Here is a 12,639-nt window from a genome sequence, read left to right as displayed (position 1 = left end):
AAGTACTTTGTACTATAGTACAATATGGTACATACTATAGTACATGGTACATTTACTGCAGTTTACTATAGTACAGGGTACATTTACTATAGTTTACTATAGTATACTATAGTACATCGTGTGGTACTTTTTCAGCTGGGCGCACAGGTCAGGGTCAAGTTCACATTCATTTCATAGAAAAAAAACATTGCAGACAGGAAACGTAAATCCTTGCCATCGATCTGCAACGTCTCCGGTAACACCTGTTGTAAAGCTCCTTACGATTACAGAATCCGCAAAGTTACAAATAATTATACAATGATCAGCTGAGGTCTTGCCCATCCACTGCACCACCTACCTCACCGAAATGGAAGGCTGACACTGTTATTAAAACTGCTCCACCTAAAATCATCAACAGCCCATAGCGGTGAGACAGCAGGTCATATGCTCGCTTTTGCACAAGTTTCCAAACTTGTGGATCCATGTCTACAAGCTAAAATTCATCTGTTTCTACATCATTTACTTCAATCGTGGGCGCAGACATGTTTTCTCGGTGCATTGTGGGAGGGGCACGTGGCGTTGTTGACAGCGGAAGTACACTGGTTGAAATCGAAAGTCACGCCCTGCTACTGTTGTTGTTTACTAGTACAGTTTACTATGATGAAAGACTTACAGATCCGATCGTGTGTCCCTGTGTCGATATGTCTGTGTGAATGGGGGGGGGGGGGGGGTGGGGGGGATTCAGTGGATTCAGTGGTTTGGTTTAGTGTGGGCATCCGAGTCTGTCATCGCCGTAACTGACTGTAATTAACTGGCAGGTTAAAATCTTTAAACTGAATACAAGTTAAGTAAAAAGGTCACACGCATGCACGCATACTCTTCATGCATAAACATACACTTAAAGACAGACTGGGTAGTTATGCATTTGCTATCTGTTGAACCGACTTGACTATTCCGCGCGTTATATTGTCTATAAGAACTTAACATGACAAGCCCAATGAGCCGGGTAATGATCAGTCACGATAGGCTATAAACTAGCAAAGCTGAGTGAAAGGAAACAACAATATACAGCAACAAAATAAAACCAAGGAAGCAATGTTTCAACAAGAACCGCATTTTAAAAAAAAGGATTTTATTTATGACCGAAATCATTTTAAACAAATGATCTGCCGAATTCAGTGTGCCCGCAGGCCGGTGCCCTCTGTCGTCTGTGTCCGCCCCAGGGGCGGACGAGGGGGGGGGGGTGCACAGGGTGCAGGTGCACCCCCCCTCCAGCAAAAAATAAAAAATAAAAAAATTTGGAAAGCTGATTCTATGACCATTTCTAAGTTTAAATGGCACCAGATGGCACCATTTTGCTTCTTAGGGCAAAAAAAATTTCCGGGGGGGCATGCCCCCGGACCCCCCTACCAAATTCGGGCGCTTCGCGCCCATCACATTCACTTTCAATTCAAAGTGCACCCCCCCTTACAAAGCAACTGATCCGCCCCTGTGCCCTCCAACTGTCCGTAAGCCAGTTATTTGTTATGGCAACTTTCGAACTACAGTGGTACCTGTAATGTCATGCCGGCCCCTTTGATGATAGGACACATTTTAACAAAGGACGCCCCAACAAACTAATGACACTTTCCGAGTGTAGTTCCTTTGTCATCAAGTTTTTACCCGGCAAAATATCAATGGTCCGTCATGACAGGCCGCCGCCGGTGCACTACTGTGACTGTACGCACACCGTTTGGGCTGGTTCCATTGGGTGTCCTTTTATTGCAAGTAAGCCTACCACCGTATAGTTTTAAGCTTCAGTGTGTATCCAAATCTGTAAGAGAGGCGTCTTAGTTCAGGATGGCGTCTTATGGTCATCATCACAGCCGCGGTACCCAACGCCGCCAAAACTAATTAGCCGCCTTTCTACTGTCAAGGTCAATGCATCGTTTGTTTGTAGTATCTCACGTCCGGGTTTCAAGTGTTAATTAAGAAGGCAGCTTAAGCAATCAATCTTGGCATGCTAATAAATTCAACTGATTGAAATCAGTAAAAAGAGCCTGGACTGGTTTATTATTTCTGTTAGTGTATGTGGCCCATATCGTCCTTCCGGCTCATTTGTCCGTCTACCAAATCATTTATTGCAATAAATATCGCACTTTTGGAAGTCATGATTGGGTATTGTACATATTCAGCATACGAATGGTTTCACTTCTCTCAACTAAGACTCGACCATGTTTTTCTATTAAGTTCCTGATCATAAACGCGGGGACTCTCAGGACAGAATGAGATTAGGACTCTGTATACTTAATTGGGAGGAGGCGGCGTGTTTTGGTTGATCTTATACCTGTACGGCTGAAGGACAAATTGATTTCAACAATTGTTTTTGAATTTTTATTTTTTTAACATTTTGTGAACTGAAGTCTCACTTCAACATTGCCGTATGACTCGAGAGCAAACATTTCAGCGTGAGCCGGTCATTTATCGCCACAGTCTCTCCAAAGTAACAAGTGATATAAAAAATAAAATAAAAATGCATTTAGAAAGCAAAACAAAAAGGATGCAACTGAAGAAAAAAAGTCAAGGATTTCACTGTGGATTTATATGGGCCCACATACTACATTGTATACGTTTTTTGCATTCCCTCTTAATTTTAAATGCTTTCATTTCTTATGACGTGACAAGGAGGGAAACGAGTAAAAGACACCTTTGTTCATTCACTACACCTATCTCCCCCCCCCCCCCCCCCCCCCCGCAACCCACCCACCGACCCACACACACACGCCTTTAAAAAACAACCCCCCCAAAAAAACATCAACAACACACTTTTCGCTCTCTGAAGTCCTCGAAATGGGCGTGTCACTGATTGTGTATGCCTCGAGAAGCACGCACCCATACTGTCACACTTTCAACCAATCGCGTGGAAGCTTTCATCGAGTTTTGGAAGTGCCAACCGCCATCTTGGATCTTCTGAGGCTTCGTTGAAAGTTGACAGGTGAGTTCGTTTGGGCATCTTTAATTGATGAGGGTTTGGGAACATCCGAATTGATGTGTGGTTGAAATCTGGTTTACATTTTAAGCGACTGAATGCAACAGGTGAGATTTGGGTGGCTGTTGTTGTGTCTAAACAGTGCTAGAAGTTGGTGTCAGATGTGTCGACTTGAGTGAGGAATGTGACAAGCCTACGTACGACACGGCTCTCTGCACACCCTTGGTGCCGCCGTAAATTTTTTAGCTTGAGATGGCCAGATTTTACAAGGTCAGCACACCTCCGTCGGTCAGAAGAAATGACCGGTTTTTTCTCTGCATGTGATAATTAACTGTGTTGTGATGTAGACTGTGGTCAACAGGCTGTGACGAGTGTTGTGTGCTCTCCTCGCGCAACTCAAAAGGAAAACATTGTAAGTTTCTTCAGGGTGGGTGAAGTGTTTTAAACTTGCCAAGAAAACGGGACTGACACTAGCAACACTCCCGCGGATAAGTAAGTAGGGTCTCGAACATTGAATGTGGTTAGTCAAACGGACGTAACACAAGTTGACTATCGCAGGTCCATGCAGTCATCTGCAGTGTTTCTCCAGCACACACTCCTGTGATTACAAAATACTTATATAGTGTACCTGTTACAGTAGCAGTAGAAACTGCAAAAGCATATCAGGGGGTGTCTTAATTATGACCAAGTACACAGTTGGCTTGCTGTTTTGTGTACGGGGTTACAAACTTAGTTAAACTTAAAGGTTGAAGAGGATTTGTTTGATTTGTGATATAAAAGTATCATTGAATAGACCCTATCGGTATTCCAAGCTCTCGTAATCTCTCGCAAACTTCAGAGCATAGCAAAGCATGCGGTACAGCGATCTCGTGCGAGCTGCACAAGCCAAGGTTCGAAGTTCTCGCGATGTTCAAAGCATAACAAAGAGCGTGTCTCGCGAGAGCTGCTCAGATACCGAAAAGGTCTATAGTGTGACCTACCTATTCTGATTCGAGACCTCGCTTACAGTTACACTTATTTACACTTATAAAGTTAATCGAATCGAAAAGCTCAAAGTCTTCATGTACGAATGATCCTTTTTTTTCCTGAAAGTAGATCAAAGCTGTCCACCCCAGAGTTGGTGTATGTACCCACAGAAATTGAAAGACTACTTTTTAGTTTTTACAGAAAATGCTGAACTATATTTTGTGAAAGTTTTGGTAGCCAATTTGATAGATATGATTAAGCTTATATTAACTAGTAGCTTCAACTAGCATTAGGCCCCAAAAAAAAAGGTCTGTTTACGGTAACATAGGCCCAAAAAATAGGGTCGGTAGGTCGGGAATTTTTTTTTTTCTCCAAAACACCATATTTTTACGTTATTTTGCGATTTTTTTAAAATTTTTTATTTTATTTTATTTTTTTCCCAAATGCCAAAAAAAAGTCTAGGGTCGCGCGAAAAAAATAGGGTCGGTCGGGTTACCGTAAACAGACTATTTTTTTGTTGGCCTTAGAACATTTCAGAACAAAAATCTAAACAAGTTGAGTAACTGTATCACTATCAGGAATTAATTAAAATATTTAAACCTGCATGCACATGCACTCGACAGTCACAAAACGGAAGTACATGTATGCATGTAATGATTCTCTGCAGAAGATGAGTGAAACTGAGACAAAGTTACTAAAACTAAAACTGCAGTTGTGAAAAGGATGGCGATGCTGATTTTTTTAACAAGTAACATTTCTACCTTTTCTGTGTTTAGGGGGCACATTTTGGAGAGATTCAAGTGCTGATGAATCAGACTGACACAGTGACTAAGTGAGTGAAAAAGAGTGACTGTAATTTTGACACTCTCTCAGTTCTCTCATCGTAATTTGTATTGACTACGTAGAAAAGTGCACCCCCTCTACAGTTGATACCATTAACCTCAACACTTCAGTGGCATTGCAGGTTTATAGGTTTGTACCTGGGGTAAAAGATTTGCCACTTTTGCGTGCTAGGTTTAAAGGACCGTTTTTTAAGCCGCCTGTTAATGTTCTAAGTGTAACTGTTTTAGCTGCAGGCTTTCCGTAATGTGTGCAGAGAAATTAGATGCCCATTGCCCATGTTTGTGTGTCAACTGTCCTGGTTGTTTGGCATTGGCAGTCAAGTTGACTTTCACTGGGTGTCCGACTTGGCTGTGAATTTGTTCTGAGGATGGTTTCAGCATGTCGCCTTTTTTATGCTGCACTGGTTTTACCTCCTTGTGACTTGTTGAATGAACCTGAAAGTGTTGTTTTTGCCACCTGGTTTTGTTTTGTTGTTTGCGTGCTGATGTTTGCTGTCTGACTGCTGGGGGGTCTTTTGTCTTCCCTGTTCTTTCTACATGTATTTGCTGAATTCCTGGATAAAGTGTGTGGGATGAATCTGCCCTTCGTTAACTGTTTGTTCAGTTTCTGTTTTTTTCAACAACAAAAGTTTTTTTCCAGCACAGTGAAAAGATTGTACAGGTGTAGTCCAAACCCTTTCTTCAGACATTCCCTGAAGCTTTCTATTGTAACATTAGTCAGATCATGAAGAAGCCACATGATTTTGAAGCGTTTTCAAGATGGAATAGCACAAGCTACAATTACAAGAATGCAATCAGCTTACAGATCTCATTAATGAGGACCTGAGATGTTTTTAAAATATTTTACTGTGAGGAGTATTGGTCAGTATAATATATGTCCATGCCATGATAAAGTTTGTGGTGATTGTTGAAGATAGCCCTGAGAATTTAAATCTTGGCCGGGATAGTTCTAGATATACAGTTGAACTCCCCTTTTGAGACCCCCAAATTTAAGACACCCCCCTTGTTACTGTTGGACATTGCATTCTCACATTTTCTGTTTTTAGAACCTCTGTAGATTAACCTCCATTTTGAGACTCCCACCCTTTCACAACTTGATTTTCTCTGAGTCTTTATTACTCTTTAGTCTTAATTAAAGTTAAAAGTGGGGAACCTTCTCAGTCACTGGATTTTGGAACTAGGAAAGCACTGTCCGTGTTCATCTGCTGCACCAACTATGAGCATTTTCATGTCCATTCATGAAAAGAAGTGTAAAAACGGCAAGAAGAAATTGGTATTGATCTTCTGAAGCAGGGAGAAAGTCGTTTTATTCACACTGAACAGTGATTTGTGGACATGCCTGGGTCGCCTTGACATGTCTGAGTCAGTAGCAGGCTGCTGTGTGAGGCTGTAAAATTTTTACAGACATTTTGATGTCTCCTGAGGTTTTTATTGTAGCATTCTCAGGGCAGGTGGTCAGTTGAGCTAGCAGAATTGTTACTTTGTTGAGGCCTTTAGAATAAATAATGGAGAACATCGGGTGTGGGTTTTTTCTTTCTTTCAATTTCTGTGGTTATTTTTGTACCTGTAGACTAGACCTGCAAATTAATGTGACCCTGTTACACCCTGCTGAAAGTATTTGGTAATTCCTATTCAACTGAATGGTGGCAACACATGTGACATGCACAGTTGTGGTTTTTGTACGAATGACTAACACAGTAGGTATGCTTACTCCATGACTGTTGTAACCTACACAAATAAGTCTCACAAGAATGAATAATTCAGGTAACTGACAGGGCCTTTAGTTCTAGTTCTCCTTAAAATGTCCCCTCTGCTCGGAAGTAGCAATAAACTCCTCAGATCTCACTTCTTCTCACCTAATGTGATGGGAAGAGAAGGGGCCAGGGCCTGACTTATTCACAGCTGGATGCTTTTTACAAGATATACAATTTTGGGACAGGTGGTGTATAACACTCGCAGCAGGAAACATTTTTGTTGAAACTTGAAAGGTATGCGCTCTCTCTCTCTCTCTCTCTCTCTCTCTCTCTCTCTCTCTCTCTCTCTCTCTCTCTCTCTCTCTCCCTCTCTCTCTCTCTCTCTCTCTCTCTCTCTCTCTCTCTCTCTCTCTCTCTCTCTCTCTCTCTCTCTCTCTCTCTCTCTCTCTCTCTCTCTCTCTCTCTCTCTCAAGATTGGCATACATTATGAAAAGGTGTAGACCTTTTTTCTTATGAACAAACGGGGCATGCTGACAGCAAAAGCGTTGGTGCACACTAGGGTATGCACTAATGCATATGACGAAGCCTGATTTCAGCCAGTTTGATGTGTGCAGAGGGAGTTGAGTAGAGAGTAAATGCAGCAGCAACAAAAAAATCATCCTGTAAATTTGTTTAGGTTTGGCCATTCCCAGTATTCATGTCGGGGCTGTTCTGCTCAGTTGTCAGTTTTTGTTGCTATGTTATTTCAGATGAGTGATTGCGAATGAATTGCTATAAATTGTGGCGCAAGAGAATGCAATTGGCACAATGACGAATGAGCTAGACCATGATGCATATGTATGTTCGAGCTGCACTCCTAGTCCTAGATTAGACAAAAGATTGGTAGGTCCATGAGAGCAGTGTGTGGATGTATAGGTGGAGGTGTATGTTTGATTTGTAATTCTTGCTCAGTTACTGTGCCTGTTGTGTGTGTGCAGGCATAGCTCTAATGTCGGCCTTTTGGTAAGACTAAGGAGTGAACAGCCTTGCAGTACACTGGTTATGGGTTCAGTCAATGGTTTGTGATTGAGACAAATTTGCTTTTAGTCTCCTAACATAAATGTATACAGATGGGTCAGTCTTTGATCATCACCAAAAATCAGGGTAACGTTGCCTAAATGGCAGGGTAAAAACGGTCATACATGTAAAAACCCACTCGTGAAAAAAACATGTCAGTGTATGAGGGAGTTTCAGCCCATGAACGCAGAAGAAGAAGAAATCTTTGATTATGTAATGTAATGACTTCTTGTGCACAGTTTATTCTTGATGTGTACTTTCCCAGCTTATATTTGCCTGGTTTAACCAGCAATATATATGCAACTGCAAGAACTGATGATGGAAAATAACAGAAGGAACATTTAAATACCTCTGTATCAGCAGTCAAAATAGTAGTAACTTCAAAAGTAAAGACCCCAAACCAGGCTGTTGCAAACAAGCAACGTTTTGTGCTGTATGTGTTAGATGGTATGCCAATGGTTATTACTGTAGCTGCCATCTGTGCTTTTCGTGTTCAGAATGAAGAAAAAGACGGGTGTTTGGGCCAGTCTTCCACAGGCATTCCCTGCGTACCACGGCGCACTTCATCTTGGCTTTTAAATTCTCCCCCAGAACTCCCAATCCTCAGTCTCGGGAACCCAAAGACCTGCCAAAAAGAGGAAGGGTGCCAAAGTGATTTCGAGCTTGTATTGATTTCCAATACTGCCAAGTGGAAGATACTTTTCTTGCTGGCGTGGAGCCTCTTGATGCTTCTTTGGGGCAAATGCAGCTTTCGAACTACATTTCGAGTTCAGTGGGGTTCAATCATAAAATACGTTGGGCGGCTAATTTCCCTTGCTGTCGAAGTACCAGTAGGTCGGTATATAAGCTGTTTAAGTGATTAAGCAGAGATTAGTCGAATGCCATGGTAACCAGAACGTGTTTGATGGCTGAAGATTGCGTGCCGTGTACAGAACTGTCATTGTGTGAGTGAAGTCTGGAGGCTGATCAACTGGTCATCTGCTTTGGATTGTCCATACTGGCCAAGACAACGTCGGCATCTCAGATTTGTTTTGCTGGAAAGCTGTTTCCAGTGACATGGTGTGTGTTGTGCTAACTGACTTCTCTGTGTCATGATAGAATGCTATGCACAATGTACGTCCCCCCGCGGGTTAGGGGGAAGAATTTACCCGATGCTCCCCAGCATGTCGTAAGAGGCGACTAACGGATTCTGTTTCTCCTTTTACCCTTGTTAAGTGTTTCTTGTATAGAATATAGTCAATGTTTGTAAAGATTTTAGTCAAGCAGTATGTAAGAAATGTTAAGTCCTTTGTACTGGAAACTTGCATTCTCCCAGAAAGGTCATCTATTGTACTACGTTGCAAGCCCCTGGAGCAATTTTTTGATTAGTGCTTTTGTGAACAAGAAACAATTAACAAGTGGCTCTATCACATTTTCCCCGTCGCGATATAACCTTCGTGGTTGAAAACGACGTTAAACACCAAATAAAGAAAGAATGCACAATGTACGTGGCTCTGATGTATGTTACTGTGGCAGAGACTGCGAGTGTCATACATTTAGGCAGTTAAGTCAACGAGTTAGGACTTAGGGATGGCATAATTATGCAATGTAACATATGGCCTGACTCATGATGTCCTGTAAATAATTACTGTCGCCAAAATTACCATACGGGAAGGATACTGACAATCTAGTGTCCAGAGAATAATAATAAACATATTACTATAACTAACATGGCCAGAAGTTGTGAGCTCGAGCCATAGGCTTACTGTACTAGTGTAGCTGATGGCCTGTACCCTTCTAATGTCCAGGGCATAAGCATATGGCCAGTAGTTGTGAACTCCGATTGATAGACTCGCTGTATTTTCAGTTTTTGTCTGTTTTACGACTTTCTGTGAATAAATCAGTTGACACACAATGCAAAGACAGGAGTACAGACATGACAATCCAGTGGCCAGACAAAAGGCATATGGTCAGTAGTTGTGAAGTCGTCTGGCCGATAGACTCCCTGTACTGTACTAAAATGTCAGTGTTTTACGAGCGGCTATGAATACATGTATACCAGTTGACACACACCCTAGGACATGACAATGGACTGTCCAAAGGATAAGTACTTGGCCAGTGACTGTGAACTCTGAGCGACCTAGGTGACTTAACTTAACATAACTATACGTTTACAGGAAGACTAGCTTGGAAAAGGACGGACTGGGTCTGAGTTTAGAAACCCGCTTCCTGGAGATTTCATCTGTACAAGGAAAAGAGTGGTTATATATACAGTCTTATGTAGGGTATTTCCACACCTTGGTGATTAGTCAAGCACAGTCTGTTCTTTACTTGTGAGTTGCCTGGGTGATTTACAGCCAGTGACAGTGGTTGTCTGTCATTATAGGCATTTGAAGTGTAAGGGAGGAAGGAGAGCGGTTGTCAAGTCGCATTGAACGGATTGTGTAATCCATCTTTTTTACATTTAGTCAAGTTTTGACTAAATGTTTTAACACAGAGGGGGAATCGAGACGAGGGTCGTGGTGTGTGTGTGTGTGTGTGTGTGTGTGTCTGTCTGTGCGTGTGTGTGTCTGTGTGTAGAGCGATTCAGACCAAACTACTGGAACCCCCCGCGGGTTAGGGGGAGTCCCATATTGGTTGGGACTAGAAAGAATTTACCCGATGCTATCCAGCATGTCGTAAGAGGCGACTAACGGTTGTTTCTTCTCTTCTTTTGTCTTATTTCTGCCTTACCAGTCCTTTCACCTATATTTCCTTCCAAGAAAACTCTCCCTACTATTCCCTGCAGTTTTCCAATTCTTTTCTTGTTGTCTTATTTCTACCTGACTGGATCCATCACCTTTATTTCACTTACCAAAAGTCTTCTTTTCCACATCCTTATTTCTCTGCACCCCGCATGTCGTATGAGGCGACTAACGGATTCTGTTTCTCCTTTTACCCTTGTTAAGTGGTTCTTGTATAGAATATAGTCAATGTTTGTAAAGATTTTAGTCAAGCAGTATGTAAGAAATGTTTAGTCCTTTGTACTGGAAACTTGCATTCTCCCAGTAAGGTCATATATTGTACTACGTTGCAAGCCCCTGGAGCAATTTTTTGATTAGTGCTTTTGTGAACAAGAAACACTTAACAAGTGGCTCTATCCCATCTCCCCCCCCCCCCCCCCCCCCCCTTTCCCATCTCCCCCCTTTCCCTCGTCGCACAAGCGGCGGACTACGGTCATTGTGAAAAAATGCAGTGCGTTCAGTTTCATTCTGTGAGTTCCACAGCTTGACTAAATGTAGTAATTTCGCCTTACGCGACTTGTTCTTTATTTGGTGTTTAACGTCGTTTTCAACCACGAAGGGTTATATCACGACGGGGAAAGGGGGAAGATGGGATAGAGCCACTTGTCAATTGTTTCTTGTTCACAAAAGCACTAATCAAAAATTTGCTCCAGGGGCTTACAACGTAGTACAATATATTACCTTACTGGGAGAATGCAAGTTTCCAGTACAAAGGACTTAACATTTCTTACATACTGCTTGACTAAAATCTTTACAAAAATTGACTATATTCTATACAAGAAACACTTAACAACGGTAAAAGGAGAAACAGAATCCGTTAGTTGCCTCTTAGGACATGCTGGGGAGCATCGGGTAAATTCTTCCCATTCTTCCCCCTAACCCGCGGGAGGGGGGGGGGGGGGTATCCATGCTGGGATGTATCATAGTGTACTGGTGTCACAAGAATTACCAAAAAATGAACATCCTTGGAAATATTATTTTCCTGTGAGAGAATCTCATTTCTTTTCTTTTTTTAAATTTGAGAAAAATTAGCTGTTAAACAAAGTTCTCATTTGGGATCAATTAATATGGCCAATAGTGAATGGGAGAAAATCTCAGAAAACTAGGTCTTAAAAGAAAGGAAGTCTTAACTTGGGAGAGTCTTAAAACTGGGGTTCTACTGTCCTGCACAGTTGTGATGAGTACAACAGACTGGAACGAGGATGGTTGTCACTGAAGAGATCCTTGTCCATGTTGAAACATAACTTAACCCGTTTCCTTTGCACAGCTAGATAAAACAAATGCTGATTTTTTTTTAATTACATGTATTATTTTATCATTGCAACAAAGACAGGACTAATAGTGCATAACATTTAGGAAACTGATATATATATATATCTTTACCTTCCTTCGGGTGGAAATCATTGTGTCAGACACTGCTGGCCTGTTCCTGCTTGTACCTTGGGTCAGAGCATCTTTTATTGGACACTACCAGAAATCTACAATCTTTATCCGGCACTTTTTTTGGTGCACAGGAAGTTTTTTTGTAAGTTTTTTTGTTGTTTGTTACTGAAGTAGTTTTGCATGTAGAAGCTAGTGATTTGAAGTTTGTCATCGGAGCTGTGTTAATGTCAGCTCTGGTAAACTGTTGGTTTCAAGGGTGAAAATGACATTCAATAGCAATGCAGACTCTCCTTCTTTGCAGAGCTATTTTGTTTCTTCTTCTTCTTTTTATATTTAGTCAAGTTTTGACTAAATATTTTAACATCGAGGGGGAATCGAAACGAGGGTCGTGGTGTATGTGCGTGTGTGTGTGCGTGTGTGTGTGCGTGTGTGCGTGTGTGTGTGTGTGTAGAGCGATTCAGACTAAACTACTGGACCGATCTTTATGAAATTTGACATGAGAGTTCCTGGGTATGAAATCCCCGAACGTTTTTTTCATTTTTTTGATAAATGTCTTTGATGACGTCATATCCGGCTTTTCGTGAAAGTTGAGGCGGCACTGTCACGCCCTCATTTTTCAACCAAATTGGTTGAAATTTTGGTCAAGTAATCTTCGACGAAGCCCGGACTTCGGTATTGCATTTCAGCTTGGTGGCTTAAAAATTAATTGATGACTTTGGTCATTAAAAATCTGAAAATTGTAAAAAAAAAATAAAAATTTATAAAACGATCCAAATTTACGTTTATCTTATTCTCCATCATTTGCTGATTCCAAAAACATATAAATATGTTATATTCGGATTAAAAACAAGCTCTGAAAATTAAATATATAAAAATTATTATCAAAATTAAATTGTCCAAATCAATTTAAAAACACTTTCATCTTATTCCTTGTCGGTTCCTGATTTCAAAAACATATAGATATGATATGTTTGGATTAAAAACACGCT

At 41.3% G+C, this 12,639-nt stretch overlaps 2 protein-coding genes across 6 annotated transcripts in view; one reads left to right on the top strand and one right to left on the bottom strand.

The window, feature by feature from the left end:
- LOC138971162 (N-acetylglucosamine-1-phosphotransferase subunits alpha/beta-like) overlaps positions 1 to 524 on the bottom strand; it is a 49,554-nt gene extending 49,030 nt beyond the window's left edge. The window contains exon 1 of the mRNA XM_070343800.1: positions 338 to 524. Within this exon, the coding sequence (XP_070199901.1) occupies positions 338 to 463 (126 nt within the window). The 5' untranslated portion in view covers positions 464 to 524. The remainder of the gene's footprint in view (positions 1 to 337) is intronic.
- Positions 525 to 2,870: 2,346 nt separating this feature from the next.
- Positions 2,871 to 12,639, top strand: part of LOC138971160 (protein kinase C and casein kinase substrate in neurons protein 1-like) — a 47,885-nt gene continuing 38,116 nt past the window's right edge. For 2 of the 5 annotated variants that reach the window (XM_070343799.1, XM_070343795.1), the window contains exon 1: positions 2,871 to 2,953. The gene's annotated coding sequence lies outside the window, so the exon portion shown is untranslated. Of the gene's footprint in view, positions 2,954 to 3,032; positions 3,055 to 4,689; positions 4,746 to 7,484; positions 7,507 to 12,639 lie in introns of those variants that run through there. The other 3 variants (XM_070343796.1, XM_070343798.1, XM_070343797.1) reach the window with 3 other exon arrangements.

The sequence above is a fragment of the Littorina saxatilis genome, linkage group LG7, assembly GCF_037325665.1.
Source record: "Littorina saxatilis isolate snail1 linkage group LG7, US_GU_Lsax_2.0, whole genome shotgun sequence".
Taxonomy (NCBI): Eukaryota; Metazoa; Mollusca; class Gastropoda; order Littorinimorpha; family Littorinidae; genus Littorina; species Littorina saxatilis.
Note: the sequence above shows the minus strand (reverse complement) of the source record. Positions and strands in the feature narration are given on the sequence as shown.